The sequence below is a fragment of the Musa acuminata genome, chromosome BXJ3-9, assembly GCF_036884655.1.
Source record: "Musa acuminata AAA Group cultivar baxijiao chromosome BXJ3-9, Cavendish_Baxijiao_AAA, whole genome shotgun sequence".
NCBI lineage: Eukaryota > Viridiplantae > Streptophyta > Magnoliopsida > Zingiberales > Musaceae > Musa > Musa acuminata.
The window spans coordinates 3,399,294-3,417,887 of NC_088357.1; the positions used below are offsets into that span (position 1 = coordinate 3,399,294).

Here is an 18,594-nt window from a genome sequence, read left to right on the forward strand (position 1 = left end):
GGAAACGACACTGGCTATACCCTACCCATTGAACCACCTGCATTTATATTGGTTAATATTGTGGCTCATCGGTGAACCTGGTAGGTAGTGCAATCAGCAGCGCGGTGGAAGCCTGAGTTGCATTGTTGCGGTACGTAACGTGACGAATTAAGGGCAATGACACTGGCGGTGTGCTGTCTATATATATATATATATATATATATATATCAATCGACATCCCTATTTTATTTTTTCTCAAACACCCTTCATTTGAAAATACCCAAAATACTCCAATAAATTTTTCTATCAAATTTTCTTACTTATTTTTTACTAATTTTAAAAATATATCAACCAACAAAACTTGTTTAAAATCTAAATAGTTTCTCACTATCTCAACCCAATTCTAATATTTTAGTCAGTAATGATCTTGTCTAAAAAAATTATATAACAATAAAGTGAGCTACAAAGTTGAACAAATAACAAACATTGATTAAATATGAAATAATCGTAACTACAAACAAACTTAATATCATAATACAAAATAAGAATATAAGAGTTTATAGATACCATCTAATTAGATACAGAATCATAAATATCATTTCAATCAAAATATATTTGATTCACAATAAATAAAATAAAAAAATAAATAAAACATATGATGACATAATAAGTATTTCGAAACATATCAATGACATATAAAATATTTTGAAACGTATCTATGACACATAAAATATTTTGAAATATATCAATGATCTATGAAATATCTTGAAGTATATTAATGACATATAAAATATTTTAAAATATATCATATATCAATGAAATATGAAATATTTTGATATATATTAAAAAATAAATATGAAATAGAAGATCAAATATCATATTTCATTTCATTCTTATCCAAAAACATATATAAAACATATAATCGAAACTTTCGATAGAAACAATAAAGAATAAGACAAAAGAGTTGGAAGAAGAAATGATCCAATAAATGAAACTTTTTCTTATTGATTAGAACATGTATTTTCCTTTACATCTTCAATTATTTGGTCATCAACTTATATTTAGATCGAAATTAGTTCTCTCGGTGCAGGAGATTAGTTGCATGCATGTCTCCATAACGTCGCATAAAATAAAATAAATTAATAATAATAAAAATAGTTCCGTTAGTCTAAAGCACATCGGACATACGTAGACTTCATCCGTGAAACGGGTTTATTTCCCTTATTTTTATATATTTCTTTAATTATCTACTAGAAGAATAGTGGAAAGTATATTGTCATGACAGACATGAATTGAAATGGATTGCAACGTTTATTTATTTATACGCACACCTAACATCCTCAGTTTGCTTTGGATTTCTTCCTTCTTTTCTTCTTTGTTTTTAATGTCTCTTTCCGGGTTTATTTCCCATTCTCTCTAATTATATCTTATATATTGATAATCTTTTTTCCCCTATATTTATCTCTCTATAAAGATATCTTATTATTTTATTAATTTATTTTTTAAATAGCAAATTCTTTTAAAAATACCTCTTATTATTATTTTTCCAATTAACACTCCATTTTTTCTTTTTTTATTGCTCCTTATTTTTCCAACCTTGCGTTCACCCTGTCAATTGTCGCCTTTGCCCCGCCTCTTGCCACCTCCGTCTGAGGAACTCGTTGCCCATCCATGACCTCCACTGTCCAAAGTCATGACGTCACCCTCAGTCATTTCAGACACATCAAAATAGTTATACATCAAATCAACATGATACTAAATTCAAATTTATCATATCTCATGGGCAAAGGTAGTCGGGAACATCCAATCAATATGGGAATAAGTGTAGTCTTATCGAAGCATTCTGGGTCCCACGATAGACACTACCTAATATTATCTAATAAGAGCTATCACTAATCTTAATTAGTGTGATCCGAACCTCTTTAATCCACTAGGAATTGATAAGTCTCACATAATTCTCCTTTTTACTATACCATCATATATATATATATATTAGCTGCAATATATAGTGTAATAAGAATTCTGCAAGACGTGTAACAATAGTTATCGATTTGTCGATACTTACGATTCAACACCAAGCCACGATTGATGTCATGCCGCTGGATTCAAGTATGGCATGTTCACAATGACCATGACACAAAATTTAGAATGCACGTGATACACGTGAGAATTCATTAAATCTGAAATGACGAGCACGTAGCGCAACTGTTGATACGTTGAATTGACTCGCACATTTCTGAGCTCCTTAGTGGACAAGCTTATTACGTACAAGACATTGTTATCAGGTACAATGTATCATCACGTACAAAACAATGTCTGTCGTAAAGAAGGCAATACGTCCATTTAATAATCACGCGTGCGAGGCGAGCTTTGTTGCTCTGGTGATCAAAGCGAGACGCGCATCGCACGTGTGAGAGCGTCAACGTATTGATGGCCGCCACGGTCCGATCGGCTCACTGAGTGGGTGGGGTTCGTTTGGGCGCGGGGAGGATGACGGAGGCGCGGCGATTAATCCGTCTCCGGTCGTCTCACGCGGATTCCGTATCAGATGTAAGAAGTCAAAACGAACCGTCAGTGAGCGTCGCGGTATCGTCCCTGTGGTTGAATAGTGGATCTGAAGCTGGGTCCCGGGTGGGCTCCACCTCTGGGGGCAATCGTAAGGTGGGTAGGTGAAGTGGGTACGAAGAGGCTGGGAAGCAATAGAAGGCACCGTTTCGCGGTCCGGAAACGGCGTTTGGTCAGTACCGGTTTTCTTACTGTGGCCGGTCAACCCTGCTTCCGCGTTCCTTCGTCGTCTGACGCTTCCGTGCTGCGTCCTCCGCCACCGGCTTCGTCCGCTCGCTGACTCCTTTTCCGCTTTAAAAACCCCCACTCGCTTGATCCTCTTCTTCTCTCCTTAAAGCAAAACAAATCAGATCAGAGCTGGCTCTCTCTCAAGCCACCGATCTAAACCCCACCAACGAGAGGAGAGGAGGGGAAAACAAGAACCCTCAATGGGCAACCGCACGTCACGCCGCCACAAGGAGCCTCCGTCCCCCTTGCCAGATCGCCCTACCCCTCCACGCCCCCGCCCCAAACTCCCTGCCGCCGTCGCCGCCCCCAGATCACCCGGACCCATCGTTCCCCGCCCGATCCCATCCGACGTCGGGCGCGTTCTCGGCCGGCCCATGGAGGACGTCCGCGCCACCTACACCTTCGGCCGGGAGCTCGGCCGCGGCCAGTTTGGGGTGACCTACCTCGTCACCCACCGGGGGACCACGAAGCAGTTCGCCTGCAAGTCCATCGCCACCCGGAAGCTAGTCCGTCAGGATGACCTCGACGACGTCCGCCGCGAGATTCAGATCATGCACCACCTCACCGGCCACCGCAACATCGTCGAGCTCAAGGGGGCCTACGAGGACCGGCACTCGGTCAACCTCGTGATGGAGATCTGCGAGGGCGGGGAGCTGTTCGATAGGATCATCTCCAAGGGCCACTACTCGGAGCGAGCGGCCGCCGCACTCTGCCGAGAGATCGTTAACGTCGTCCACGCCTGCCACTCCATGGGCGTGATGCATCGGGATCTCAAGCCGGAGAACTTCTTGTTCTTGAACAAGAGAGAGAGTTCGCCGCTCAAGGCCACCGATTTTGGGCTCTCCGTGTTCTTCAAGCCCGGTAAATAGACGACGCTTTCTCCTCCCATTGATCTGCTAATTAGTCTACTAATAGTTATTCTTCGAACCCAAGAAACCAAAAATACGACCAGTCAACAAGTAATATCGCATCGAAGTACGAGTCTTTGAACATAGTAGATTGCTTATCGCAGGAACAACTTGTTCCTCGTCGACCTTGGAACTCTTACATCACTTGATTTTTGATTGACGAGGATGTATCGGTCTGATACTAAGTTAGAGAGCGATGGAGTATTGAGATGGATGGAGGACTGTGCCAAACCATCTTCCACACATCCTTTGTTACTTGTGATATGTGCTGGGCATGGGAACAGCCGTCGCAGTTCCCTGCTCGCGTTGCCTTCGGTCCAACCAAACATAATAGTGGGTGGATCCAACTATAATTGGAGAGAGCACCGGACAGTGGATGTCATGCCATGCTGTGATGTCTTTGTCCTATGCATGATTTGATTTCTTGATTCAGTGGATTAAATTTGCTCAGTATTAAGGTAGAAAGAACGCTTTCAAGAATGGATGGAAAGAAAAGGTGCTGCTTGTTTCCAAGATCTGAGTAATAAAGGCTAAAAGTTGGCTGGATAAGATTTATCCACTTTGGCTTCTGAGTGGATGATTATGCAAGTGCATCCATAATAACTGCTCATTCTGATCTGCATTTTGCTACACAGAATGTGTTGATACGGATTGAGCTCTATATGAATATAACATACCCTCTCTTTCTCATCCTCTCATTTAACTTTTCTTGTATAATTGACCATCTAAGAAATGTTATTAATTTGTTTTAGCTAGTGCCTTAACTTGTTGTTGATCAAATATTTTCATTCCATGATTACCTATGTGATGCATAATCTACAATTGAAAGTTTTTTCTTTAATCCCAAACCCAATTAGGTCAATTTGTTTAAATTGGCCAATTTGGAGCATTGGATGTTTTAGAAATTGTTGGATTCAAGCAATATTAACTAAAATTAGTTGAACTTAGCATTTCGTAAACAGATAGGCTAATGAGATCTGGAAGTTGGTATTTATTGACCAGAAATGAAGGGTATTCAATTGTGACCGATCAATTTCTGACCATTGTTTCAATGAATTAGTCAGAAATAACAAGGACTAAATATATCTTGGTAGCATGGAGGACGGAAAAGAAGAAAAAAAGGAGAAAGAGAAACGGAAGGAGACAGAAGATGAGCTAACACCTTGTCACCTCCCTCCTAAAATAAAATCCCCAAAATTTCTCCCCTTGAGGTACTTTTGTTATCGGACCTTGCAGCTTTTCTTTCAAAGATTTTACCACTTGAATTTGACTTTCTGGGTTTTAACCTCTTTATCCCAAACGAGCTTCCCCCTTTGATTTTGCAAGCATCAACAAAATCCAACCGAAGCTAAGCCACATTTCTCAAGTCCAATGTTTAAACATGTCTTAACATTGTAATGAATTCATGTGTTTCTAAATCTTTTTAATTTCATTTTTTTCTAATTTTCAGATTCTATATTAAACTTATTGTTATCGGTACTACTGACTGATGGAGTTCATTGGTCCCTGAGACATGCATAAATATTCAAATCCTGTTTATATATGTTGGTCTTTGGTGTGTTCTTAAAAAAATAAAGTTCATGGGGAAACATGTGAAATTAATCTCTATGTGAAAGAAACCTTGTCGAATGCCTTTTTTGTTCTTAAATGATCTTGCATAACAGTGTCCGAAATAACCAATTGGGATGTGCAGGAGAAATATTTAAAGATCTTGTTGGAAGTGCATATTATGTTGCTCCTGAGGTATTGCGACGCCGTTATGGAGCAGAAGCTGATATTTGGAGTGCTGGAGTTATACTTTACATCCTTCTTTCTGGTGTCCCTCCTTTTTGGGCAGGTTTGTGGAGTTGTCAGGATAAATGAATCGTCCAAACATGAGTAAAGTCAGTTGAAGAATTTACTTTTTCATTTATGCAGAAAACGAGGAGGGTATATTCGATGCTGTATTGCATGGCCAAATTGATTTCTCATCTGATCCATGGCCTTCTATATCTTTTGGTGCTAAAGAATTGGTCAGAAAGATGCTTAGAGCAGATCCAAAGGAGCGACTTACTGCTGCTGAAATTCTCAGTAAGCTTTAACTTTCATCTCATTAATAAATTGAATTTCAATACCTAAGATTACATGTCTCCTGCACCAAGTTTGTGCATTCCACTAAACGGCCATGACCAATAAAGTCGGTGCATTACTATTTACTAGTTCTCAAGTATCAGGTAGTGATTAAATGACATTGGTGCATTAGTTCTGTTGAGTTCTGCTGCATGTAAGGTCATGTTATATTAAAATTTTAACTCATTCTTGGATAAATTGGCTGCTACTGTTTCATCTGAGTTCGGTTTTAAATTCCATTTCTTGTTCTACAAAATTTCACAAAACTTTATTCATTAGCTCCAGACAAGGAGAGATGGAGATGATGGCGGCAACATATTAATCATATTGATAAAACTCTACAATATTCTCCATCAAGATGCCAAATGATGTTTAGTGTGACCTCCATCATTTATGATTTCTGATCATTCCGATAACTTCACAAATTTTTGACTAAATATTTTGTTGAATGATGCACCACAGTAAAAACAATCTTTTCTACCTTTGCTTGTGGTTGCACGGTTATCTAGATGTCTCTCTTGCATCCGTTTACATGTCTTAATGGTAGTTTTCAAAGATGGGTTCATATTTAACAGTGTTTAATCCAGATAAATATCTGCTTCATAGTCTCCTTGGAAAGGTTCTGAATACCATACCGTATTGGTGTGCCGATCAACTATCGGTATGGTATGTACCGAGCATATCGACATACGGTACACTAAGGTGTGCCGATATACCGCTCATATCGGTCCTCTATCGGATCGATATGTACCGCCTGTACCGAGCGGTATGATACGGTATTGCAAACCATGCTTGGAAGTTTACTCGCTCACATGTTATCAGCATTAATTCACTCGGTTTGACAGTTGAGAGTGTCTGCAGACCATCCATGGATGAGAGAAGATGGTGCACCTGATAAGCCGCTTGATCTTACAGTTTTGAATAGAATGAAGCAGTTCAGGGCCATGAACAAGCTTAAGAAAGTGGCACTGAAGGTAAGGTTTCCTTACATTTTCTTCTGAATCTACATGGATAATTATCTTAAATGCTCACCATCACATATTGTTGTTTAGGTCATAGCAGAAAGCTTGTCAGAGGACGAAATCATGGGTTTGAAAGAGATGTTCAAATCTATCGACACTGACAATAGTGGGACTATAACTTATGAAGAATTAAAAGCAGGACTACCGAAATTGGGCAATTTGGGCATCAAGATTTCTGAATCTGAAGTCAGACAGCTGATGGAGGCAGTATGTCCCTTTCTTGCCTTTTCTTTGCAAAATCACTTAAAAACTTTGGTTGTGGTTTTCTTTCTTGGTTGACTATCTTCTTGGACAATGGGCATAAGCATTTAATGAAATTCTGTTGTATAAATTTGTGAATTTAAGCATGAAGACAAGCTTTGATGTAGTAAATTCATTGATGAGAGTTTCATTGAAGCTAGTATAGAGACCAAAAACTAGTTAGCCAGTGCTTGAAAAGACATTTCACATATTATGATTTCCTGACCGGTGAATTAAGGCTTTCATTTGTGCCATCTGATTCGTCATCCTTTTACAAGATAGGCAGCTTCTATTGCCAGAATTACTGAAAACATGTTTCTGGTTATCTGCTTTATGTTCCATGATGACAACATTATGGAACCACAACGATAACCAAAGTATTTCAGGGTTCACCATTTTGTTGCTTTATGCATTGGGTTCTGACTTTAAAGAACTTATCTGAAATGTGGGTTGATTCTGCACAATCTGTTGTGGATCTGATATAGTTGGACATGTAATTCACATTATCTTGCTTTATGCATTTAGGTATGTCTTGGTTATCAGTCACAGGTCAATAACAGATATGCAACAGAAGTAAAGGCTTCCCCAAAGAAGCAACTAACCTTCTTGTTATCAACTGTCGATACATTTTTCTTAGGACCTGCTGTTGCTCCAAGATTAAATGCAGTGTAGCTCCTAAGATAACCTATTTTTTCCTGACAGGCTGATGTAGATGGAAATGGAAGCATTGATTATATTGAATTTATAACAGCTACGATGCACATGAATAGAATGGAAAAGGAAGACCATTTGTACAGAGCATTTGAGTATTTTGATGAAGACAAGAGCGGGTGACCTCATCCTTACATGAATCAAATGTTGTTCAGTTTTCAATGCAAATGAGCAGTTAAATTTATTTGTCATCTTCTCTTGCATAGGTACATCACAGTCGAGGAATTGGAGCAAGCTCTCAAGAAGTATAACATGGGTGATGAGAAAACAATAAAAGAGATAATCACAGAAGTTGACACAGACAGGGTAAGATAATTCACATGCTCCTTCTTAGTAAGTAAAAGTTTCGATTCAAGTTTAGCCCTTTCACATTCTGAGCTCTTTTCTAGGTTTAGGAACGCCTTTTAGAACACACAAGTTTGACTGTCCCAGGCTGCATGCATTGCATTATCATCTTCAGTAAGCTGGAGGCTACTATTGTGTGGAATGATGAAAACTGATTTATTAATTAGTTCTTTCCTTCTAGATGCCAATTGATATCATGTTTAGTTATAGTTTCGCTTCTTCCATGTCTTGAGACCAGGAAAAACTATTAAAAGACGGCATGAGGTTGCCTGAACTAGATGTTAGAAATGATAAAAGACAAAAATACCGTACTCTAGTTTTGCTATTATGGATCTGGAAGGATCACAAGTCATAGACGTCATATGCTTTACAGTCTTTTAATCAGTTACTCATCATGCATGGTGCAGGATGGAAGAATTAACTACGAGGAGTTTGCGACTATGATGAGAAAAGACAGTTCAGAACCCATACGTACCAGGAGACGTAAATAAGGCTTTTCTTTTGCCAGTATGATAATTAAGTTAGATCGTGCTCATCTTATCACTGTTCTTGAAAGAAGAAAGAGAGAGAGAGAGAGAGAGAGAGCAGTGAGGAGTTGCATCATCTGCTGAAGGAATTCATTTTCTAGTAGAGAGGAGTTTGGTTTCCGGTGTAATATAGTTGCGGTGCAGCTTCTAAGATTCAGCCATATGCAAAAGATCAAGTGAAACTTATACTATGGCAGGGGACAGTATTTTCGGTGTGGTATGTGCAACGAATGGTAGCGTAGTCAAGTCCTTCTCAAGTCCTTCCGCCTCTTCTTTTGGCCTTTGGAATTGCTTGAATTAGTTCTTCATGGATAATGATTGGGACTTTTGGTTGCCAACTGAATGCTATTAGCTTTATTAAGTATTACAAAAATACTGTTAGCGTCAATCGCCACCGGATGTAATGTTTGTGGGATCAACAGAAAATGATAAACTTGTGAGGGGAAAGAATATCAGTCTTTTTTTTAAAACATATTTGCTGTAAAATAGAACTCATTATCAACAAATTCCAATGATGTTTTTTGTTCCACTTGTAGCTGATTTTACTATGTTGCTGCTATGTATAGGAACAGAAGCAGGAAAACAAAATTCACAATATCGATTGCTGGGATAGCGGATAGAGAGTTTAAGGTTGATGCCCTTTTATTATGAAGCTATAAGGATTATTGAAACATTTGTGAATTCGATCTCTTTAGAAGTGGTTTAACATTGAATCCCATGGTTTATAGGGCTTTTCTTGGAACTCATAGGTCCTTTGTTCTTTGCAAGTTTGTTGAGGAACACCAAAGGCTATTATTTATTCCCCAAGTTGCAGATGATTCGGCTAGGGATTTAAATCTAAGATCTATCGCTCATGTAAGAATACAACGAGGCATCGATGTCTCACTGGAGACATTACAAGAGAATTTGAACTCACAATCCTTGAAAGGGACCTGAATGAATGCCTTGATCATCTCAAAGCTAGTGGACATTGGCAGTTCGAAATTTCGAATGCCATCCAAGCATACACGAAGATTTGGTCATTATCACCAAATAATATATGGCCAGTTGTCTATAGCGGGAAAAACAGAAATAAAATCGTATGAATAAAACCCTAAGCTCATCAAAAAATTGGAAGACCTGACATCAACTTCAACACTGATGATATATTACGGGTTCTAGTTGCAGGTGTACTTTCAGCAAACGAAAGATTATACACAACACTGGCTGCTTCACCAAGACACGGAGATAGAGATTCAGCATAAAATAACCATGCCGTATGAAAGTCCAGGCGATGAGACCTTTGATCAGGAGACTGAGACCTTTCTTGTTTTGAAGGTTTTGTTTTTGTTGAAAAATGCCGACAACATGCTCTTACTGCGACCAGGAGGCCTACAGATCTCACGTCTACCAGGACTGTCGAAGGATTTGATTGCTGAAATAGGTTTTGGAGACTTCAAAGAACCCTGACAAGATACAAATTGATCGTGTAAACATAGGCACAGAAATAGTTCAGATGGTCAGTATGCAAAAAAGGAAAGCAAATCGTAACAACAAGTTCTGTTAGTCTCAATAATTCGGTAAAATCACATAGAAGGATCAAGTTACTGGTGAAGTTGGATTATATACCTTTTCATGAGGATGGAATGCACATGAATCCCTGTTTATTGAATGGTCATATCTTATATAAAACTTAAAACATGTTCTATCGTTCGTGAAATTACATACATGTTCATGGCTTCCTGCTGTCGCAAGAACTTTTGAATGATTTATTAAGAGATAACAAGATGTGCAATGAATATTCGTTCCACTACTTGGGCAAAAGAACTAACATATTTTAGGACATTTATGAAACACATGGAAGAGCAGTTAACTTGGTGTCATAATGCATGTGGACAGACGTTTGGACTGAATGACTAATGTAGCCTATCTTATCATTCACAGTGCATACAACTTCAGGTGGGATGCAGTAGCAGTAGAGTCTTAGATCTCCCGAGTATTTAGTGGTTTAATGTCGCATCAATTATTATACCTATTCAAACTTTAAGAATACAGTATATGTTAACGATTTCTTCAAAGCCACAGATTAGGTCCATGACACCGAGTGATATGAAATTTACCATCGAAGCAGATTTGTTTGGAATCATGTCGAAAATCACATTTCCACTAGTTGCACGGAGAGGAGCTGACAAGGGCAGTGATGCAGCAGGGTCTTCTGCAACTAAAATTTGTGTGGCCTCATCATTAGAAAATAGCTTTGAGTCATATCGGTGCATCTTATCTAGAAAGAATCAATGAACGAAGATACCTAAAAGATGGAAGACTTCAGAATTTACTTTGTAACACTTAACACCTCTTGTGCTGCACAAATATCAAAACAATGTTTAGGATAAGTTAACATCAGCAGGGGTTTACAGGGGAAGAAGATTCAGAAGCTTGCCATGGTGCTGCAAGGGGATCCCCAGTTGCTGCAGAATTGGCTTCTGAAGCTACGTGCCAGGAAAGCATATTTGATGCATATTGGCCTAAATGGAGATAAAATATCTCATTAGGCAGCAACATTTGATACACATGAAAATATAATCCAAAAAAAAGAAAGAATGTAACAAATGCATAACTAGAGACTTGAAGCATGAGAGTGAGATTTTGCTTCGGAAGGTTTTACATTGCCATCTGCGGGCATCCATCAACTATTCAGCAAGTTTGACTAACAGAGTCCGGCTTGGGTAATTAAAAAGAAGGTGGTGTACGTGATCTCATCATTCCAAAAAAAGAAAGTACACATTATCATCCTAAAGCATACTTGGCAAAATGTAATGCTTGTGATGTCTCAAGGTTCTTGCTGGCGTTTGATGCTGACTAAGACCATCTTTATCGCCATAAGCTTGGCAAGTAAAATTTTGCTGAAATGAAAACAGCAAGAATCAACTCTGTAAGACTTGTTAGGGGTGCTATCATTTTACCAGAGAATATATACCCGATTCAAACATGAAATCATTTCACCAGAGAATATATACCTGATTCAAACATGAAATCTTCATCTCCATCGTTGATGCATCAAGAAGTTGTTGTTCAAACAGGTCCGTCAGTTTATAGGCAACAGTGCCAAGATGATCTACAGCATTCACAATGGCTCGGACAGCATAACTTTTTAGATTATCTAATACCCTACAAAAATTGCTCTAACTTCAAAGATGAATCATAAAAATATTCGCAATTAGAGCTAGAAAAATTGACCATAGCAAATGAAAATCTGTAAGTTACACACTAGATTCATGATATCCACCATTAACGAGCTATGAAAATGTCAGCAACAATGGCTCACAACTTTAACATCTTTTTCCTAATAAAGCCCCCTTTGGGAAAATGCAATATGAAACTGTGCGTGAAAGCCCAGTTAACACTTTTCCCTAATTAAAGTCTCATCTCAACATTTTCCACAGGAAAACACATCCTCAAGCACTTATTACCATATTCGATATTTCACTACGGTAGCTAGAAGATAAGTCTATTTAGGACATAAAATTCAACCAAAGCTGGCATAGCAGTCTGTAAGAAAATAATAGATGAGGTATAGTAATAAAGTGTGCAGAAGATTTCGCCCAGAGAAGAAAACCTTACATTTGTTTCTGCTCACTGCGAAGGTAAGACTTTTCACAGTACTCAGCAGCAGAGTAAAGTTGAGGTCTCAGGTTCTTGAGTTCCTGCATTTAGCCAGTAGCAGATTATTTCCTCATCAATAGATGTTGGGATGATCTAAAAACACATTTCCAGAAAAATAATAATAATAATCCAAAAATCGATGCAAGAACGAAACTTTGCTCTCGTTATCTGAACTCAAAGCACAACAAACTTCAGCAGATTATGCCAGACCTTTAACCCCGTCAATTATATCACTAGAAGAACATAACAAGTTCGAAGCAACATCGAATTAGATGGTCATCACCAAGTAAAGGCGAATTTGTCCCGATACCAAACACAAAAATACCTCATGTTCTCAGATGGCACAAAACCTGAAAACCCGCACAGCAAGAAATCGTAGGGACTCGCGGAAACAGAAACCCTAGCAACCGCACCTGATCAAACGAAGGAGCAACGAAAAGGATCAAGCAGAAACGAAGCGGATCAGAACCGGAGGCGGAGGCAAAGGACGCGGATGGAGAGAAGAGGAGGGGAAGGACCTGCATAGCCATGACGAAGCTCTTGCTCCTCTCCATGGAGACCTCGTCGAAGGTCATGGCACCGTTCTCCGGCCGCCGTTGCTGCATCCTCCACCACCTCCTCCTGCTGCCGCACCGGCGATGGAGCGATCGAAAAGGAAGTGGGAGTAATTAGGTCACTACAATATCTTCGCTTTGTGCGGGATGCGTTCTTTGCTTACGGACGGGGGAGTGGCCGTTTAAGAGAGCAGCGGAGAGGTGGGGCTCGATGCCGGCGAAGCGATACCGGGAAACGGGTTGTTGGATCTTTTCCTGGGAAGGCGAGAATACGTACCCACCGTTCCTCGTCGTCGAGATCTGCATTAGCGCGGATCGTAAAGCAGAGAGTTCGGAACCAACGACTCGAATCGAACGAATAAATCAACTCCATCACGATTAAAAAAAAGGGATGGAATATATATATATATATATATATATATATATATATATATATATATATATATATATATATGTCATCCATCATTATTAATTAGAACGTTAAATTATTTGTTTATCTTTTATTTTTATATTTTTATTGATAAAATTGATAATATTAGGATAAATGAATTAGCATAAATTGATGATGTTACTAACATGCAATTAATCCTATCACGACCATAACTAAGTGTTGGCAGGCTTTAGAAGGCACTAATGAGGACACCTGCCGTTGTCATCCAGCAAACTCTCGCTGGAATAAGGGTGGGTCCTACTCACTGACACCGACCAAGTCGGTAGAAGATGCTCGCTTTTGTTCTCGATGCGCTATGAAATCCGAAATCGACTCGCGATCATCCAACGAGGTCCGTTTTGGTTTCAATTCGGCTGGCTGTTGAGCTCCGATGGCATTAGCTCGCTGCTTCTGGAGGCGTGTCTTCATACTGTCACGTTAAGGTATAGATTGCACTTTGAGAGAGAGAGAGAGAGAGAGAGTAAAACGATGAACCTTTGTATTATGGATTCTGGTGATTCACAGCCACGAAAAACTTATGGGCTAAATCGACAGATGAACGTCTCTTTTCGAGTACTGTGGCCGATGGCCGACTCGAACGTCGTACTACCGTGTTGCCAAAGGTGGCAGCAGATGCGGTCGGAGAGTTGTTCTGACAACTGGCGAGCGTTCCCTCGCTCATCGCTCCTGTGGTTGTTCGCTGCATAACCCATCTCTCACTTCAGCCGCTTGGATCAATCGCAGTTCCGTTTCCGTCAAGAAAGGGCACAGCGACGGCGAGGAAGTCTGGTGAGAATTCTAGAGAGAGTGTCGTCTCCTTCTCAAGCCGCATTCCCTCTCGTTCGTTGGACCACTTGCTGCTTCTCAAGCCGTAGTACATGACTTTTAAGTATTCTTTTTCTCCTTTTCCTCTCTGTCGTCTCATCTTCAGTGTCTATATATACATTGTATATCAAAGAAAGCTTGGTTCATCCTACCGCTTCCTTTGCCAGTCGCCACTTGACAAGAGACCACTGCCTTTTAGGTAATCAGGAATGATTCCTAGAGAAAATTTAGTTAGACAACCGCTATAAACCTCCCTCTAGTTCTTGTTGTTTTCTACTGCTTAGATTATGGTTTTTTGTGTTTGATGATATGGGTGCAGTTGATCCCGATGGAAGGAGTTTCCCGTGAAGTACTTCCATGTCTTCCCAAGTGCGTTGCATCTAAAAAAGTTGCTGGCTTCGACAGCATCGAGTGTGGCACCGGCGTTGCTTCTCAGGCTCAGCTCGCTGCTGCCACCAATTGGCAAGGAGAAACAGCAGGTGGCAAAGTAAGATGCGAGGTTAGCTTCCGAGTTTTTGATTTGGTGAATGATGGACCTGAGATCGCTTCTCTTCACAATGCTTTAGAGCTTGTGTTTCTCGGCAATCTGAACTCCAGATCGTCTCACTAAAACCGCATGTCTTGTTCCAGGAAACTGGAGATGCTTACGGTCATCTGCCTGCCGATGCAACCAGCATTCCAGTAAACTCAGCATTACAACATGATACCAACCTGTCATATTCTATTCCTAAAAGTCTTCCAACCTCTCCTTGTGGATTTCATGTACTACAAATCGAATCTGGACCAAGTGAGATGGCTCGACCCGTGCTTCAGCCTGCTAATTCTGCTGCCGTCGAGTTGGAGCAACCTAAACAGGGGAAGCTCCGCTGTCAGCCTATACCACTCGGGAAGAGTCGAAGAGCATCAGGGATCGATAACCAAAGGGACAAACGCTTCGATCCATTCAAGACATGGTCTGGCAGATTTGAGAGGCAGTTGTCGAGCTTCCGTGGGAGACCTCAAGAACACGATTGCGAGGCGAATGATGGCTGTATAGTTGAAGTCGAGCCTCTGCCTGCAGTCGATCGCTACTTTGATGCCTTAGAAGGACCGGAATTAGACACACTGAGGGTATCGGAGGTGTCGGTTCTTCCCGAGGACACGAAATGGCCTTTCCTTCTTCGGTTTCCGATATCTGCCTTCGGTATGTGCCTGGGTGTCGGTAGCCAAGCCATCCTGTGGAAGACGTTGGCCACATCTCCATCCGTGGGTTTCTTGCACGTAAGCCTGACGGTCAATCTCGCCCTCTGGTGCATGTCGCTGGTTCTGATGAGCACCGTGTCCCTCATCTACGCGTGCAAGATCATCTTCTACTTCGAGGCGGTCAGGAGAGAGTACGACCACCCGGTCCGCGGCAACTTCTTCTTCGCTCCCTGGATAGCCTGCCTCTTCTTGGTGCAGGGATTGCCGCCGTCGGTGGCGGAGAAACCCCCTGCTGCTATCTGGTTTGGTCTCATGGCTCCCATCTTCTGCCTCGAGCTCAAGGTCTACGGGCAGTGGATGTCCGGAGGCCAGCGCAGGCTGTCGAAGGTGGCCAACCCTTCGAATCATCTGTCCATAGTAGGCAACTTCGTGGGGGCACTGGCGGGCGCCTCCGTGGGGCTCAGAGAAGGTCCCATCTTCTTCTTCGCCGTTGGGTTGGCACACTACACCGTCCTATTCGTCACTCTGTACCAGAGGCTTCCCACGAACGTGACGCTGCCCAGGGAGCTCCATCCGGTGTTCTTCCTGTTCGTTGCAGCTCCCAGCGTTGCGTCCATGGCGTGGGCAACGATCAACGGGGACTTCGATTACGGATCCAGGATCGCTTACTACGTTGCTCTCTTCCTCTATTTCTCTCTCGTGAGTCCTCTCCCTGATGCCACCTTCGTTTACTTCGTTCCGGTCGACCAAAAAGATGATCATAAACGAAGAATTCGTTCTTGTGCAGGCTGTGAGGATTAACCTTTTCCGAGGCTTAAGGTAACTCCTTTTTGCTCTACCTCTGAAATCTCTGTGAGTGATCGATCGCTGATCATTGGTGCAATAGGTTCTCGCTTGCTTGGTGGGCATACACGTTTCCGATGACGGGCTTCTCGATCGCAACCATCAGGTACTCGATGGAAGTAACGAACGCGTTCACCCAAGCTCTCTCTGTTGGGTTCTCGGCCATCTCCACCTTCACCGTCACAGCCTTGCTCGTTTCCACCATCGTGCACGCCTTCGTCCTCCGCGACCTCTTCCCTAACGACATCTCCATCGCCATCACACGGAAAGGTCCAACATTTAGCAAGTCCATTGTACATCTGCGATCGATCAACTCGGACATTAACGAAGTCGAAGCTGCAGCATGAGTTCCATAGGAAAACCCTGTGCAGTAGCGCACTCCAAAATGTAAAGCATGTATAGGCAATTCAGAGAAAAGAGAGGCCCAGGCCCGAGCACGATATATGTTTGGTTTGATGACTTGGTCGGGGTGCGCCATGCCCGTGCAGTAGTGCAACGCATGGGCGACGCGCAAGGGCCCCAGCAGCAAGCTGCCGTGATGGACCCTCCCCCACAAGAAATTAATTTAATATCATAGTGAGCCGATGGCCCACGTATCAGATATTAAACTGATAAGAACAGATACTACACTTGATCTTAGCCAAAAGGCCGAGAAAGGTATGCTTTGCCTCGGTAGCCATCGCCTGCTTGTATACTGCTCTCGTCTCACCGCTTGAACCTCGCTCACCGATGTGGGACTATCAGGATGCGTCCGAACGTTCGTAGATGGCGAAAACAGCTCCCAAACTGCAACACACAGAAAGCCCACAACAGAGCAGATTTGGCGATCTCAATCCCTTATTCCATGAACGACCCAACTTTGAGAAGCCTACTGCGTTTTTTCTCCGGCAAATCACCGACAGTAATACAAGTAATCTCCTCAGCTTTCGCTTTCATTCATCTTCCTCCACCGACGAGATGCAGTGAAGGTGAAGACGATAGTGCTTCTGCTTTGTTCTTGTGTCGGCTGTTGCATGTACAGTTTTGATTATATGTTTATAGCAGACAAAAGAAGATCCCACTTTGTGTGGCTGTGAGAACTCCGGAACAGATTCATCGAAAGACAGCAGAGAGAGCGAGAGAGGAAGCCATTAATGCTTAGATACTTTAGTCTTGACTTGGATGCACGAATTGCAATCCTGAATCAATCGGGAGTTGCCGGCGTCACGAAGTTGACTTCCTTCTTCAAGAGATGAAATAATAAACTGGAAAAAGGCTTCCATAATGCTTTCTTTCATAGTGGCAGTAACTTTAGCGCAAATCATCTAACAAAAATGACAAAGAAATAGACCGATTCATCATACCAAAGATCATACTCACCCCAAGTCTGTGTATCCATCTGACGTGATAAATAAATTGGGTTATTTTCTTTCATAATACCTCGATCTGTATGATTATTAAAGTTAGGAATCTCGCTTTTTACACAGTTGAATAGCAGCAAAAAGATCCATATGATTGATCCTAAATAATTATGACATTACGCCAACGATAAATACTTCATCGGATGTCCAAAGTGGCCATTAGATTAGCACAGCAGCATTAGAACACAGTGGTCCAATCAGCAATTGGAGGATGACATGGGAAGTGCCAAAAGACGAGGCAATCAGCATCAACGACAGTAGCACGTAATGGGCATTAGCGGTAGCGAAGGATCCTAAAGCAGCCACCGTGTCGGCGCCAGTTGTGTTCCACCACCAAGATTCCAGGGTGGACGCCATGGCTTTTGCATCAGAGAGCTCCCGCCCCTCGCACCATTACTTTAGCTGCTGGCCGCTCTTTCCCCGGGGCTGGGTTTGGTACGCTGGTGGGTGGCGAGAGCCGTCCAAAAGTCGACAGCGACACCAAAAGGGCCACCTGCAAAAGCTGGGTGGTGCCGTGATGGCCTCGCAAGCGGCCGATCCCTGGCGGTGCGAGGTAGGGGACGAACGTTACCGCCGCAGCTCCAGATTCTGCATGATAACCTATAGCGCGTGTCTCGAACCCCTATCATGCTTTTGGCTTTCTGTGGATGTGATGGCTGGCTGAGGCCGATCCACAGTTTTCCTGGCTCAACCATGCCATGGCAGTATCTTCTTGTGAGGCCAAAGTTTTGGTGATATGTTGGATCAGTTAGGTTAGGTCTTCTGATGGTGACTTCAATCGTGCATTCTTTTGATGCCAAGGTTTCACTGTTACTGCATTACTTGTGATCCCAATCCTTCCATTGTTGTGAGCTCGAAGCTTGGCACCATTCTTTAACCATCAAGGTTTCTGTTCGAGGAGGGAAAGATATAGTTTGTGCTGTGCATCATGCAATAATAGTATTGCCGTGCTGGTGAGTGATGAATCTATATCATGCAAGAAGATATTAGGATGATAAATATTATGTAATAGACACTATGTTTGTAGTGTTCTTACAAAATTTGTAAAAAATATTATGTTATAATATTTTTATACTACGTTATA

The 18,594-nt window shown here is 41.7% G+C and overlaps 3 protein-coding genes and 1 non-coding gene across 4 annotated transcripts; 2 read left to right on the plus strand and 2 right to left on the minus strand.

The window, feature by feature from the left end:
* Positions 1 to 2,762: 2,762 nt before the first annotated feature.
* On the plus strand, positions 2,763 to 9,163 carry LOC135649649 (calcium-dependent protein kinase 1-like). Its single transcript, XM_065168251.1, has 8 exons — positions 2,763 to 3,633; positions 5,374 to 5,517; positions 5,598 to 5,750; positions 6,651 to 6,763; positions 6,842 to 7,018; positions 7,754 to 7,881; positions 7,969 to 8,068; positions 8,515 to 9,163. The coding sequence occupies exons 1-8, from the start codon at positions 2,973 to 2,975 to the stop codon at positions 8,596 to 8,598; spliced, it is 1,560 nt and encodes a 519-aa protein (XP_065024323.1). The 5' UTR covers positions 2,763 to 2,972; the 3' UTR covers positions 8,599 to 9,163.
* Positions 9,164 to 9,759: 596 nt separating this feature from the next.
* LOC135649650 (protein ABIL1-like) lies at positions 9,760 to 13,102 on the minus strand. Its single transcript, XM_065168252.1, has 8 exons — positions 12,795 to 13,102; positions 12,235 to 12,317; positions 11,631 to 11,781; positions 11,417 to 11,516; positions 11,054 to 11,138; positions 10,922 to 10,974; positions 10,734 to 10,834; positions 9,760 to 10,079 (listed from the first exon to the last, which is right to left on the minus strand). The coding sequence occupies exons 1-8, from the start codon at positions 12,879 to 12,881 to the stop codon at positions 9,921 to 9,923; spliced, it is 819 nt and encodes a 272-aa protein (XP_065024324.1). The 5' UTR covers positions 12,882 to 13,102; the 3' UTR covers positions 9,760 to 9,920.
* A 1,023-nt stretch (positions 13,103 to 14,125) lies between these two features.
* LOC103997274 (S-type anion channel SLAH2-like) lies at positions 14,126 to 16,749 on the plus strand. The gene is made up of 5 exons (XM_018818475.2): positions 14,126 to 14,284; positions 14,405 to 14,584; positions 14,716 to 15,966; positions 16,055 to 16,086; positions 16,154 to 16,749. The coding sequence occupies exons 2-5, from the start codon at positions 14,414 to 14,416 to the stop codon at positions 16,455 to 16,457; spliced, it is 1,758 nt and encodes a 585-aa protein (XP_018674020.2). The 5' UTR covers positions 14,126 to 14,284; positions 14,405 to 14,413; the 3' UTR covers positions 16,458 to 16,749.
* LOC135650294 (U2 spliceosomal RNA) lies at positions 16,575 to 16,771 on the minus strand. The gene has a single exon (XR_010501496.1). It is a non-coding gene; the product is annotated as a U2 spliceosomal RNA (small nuclear RNA).
* Positions 16,772 to 18,594: the final 1,823 nt, after the last annotated feature.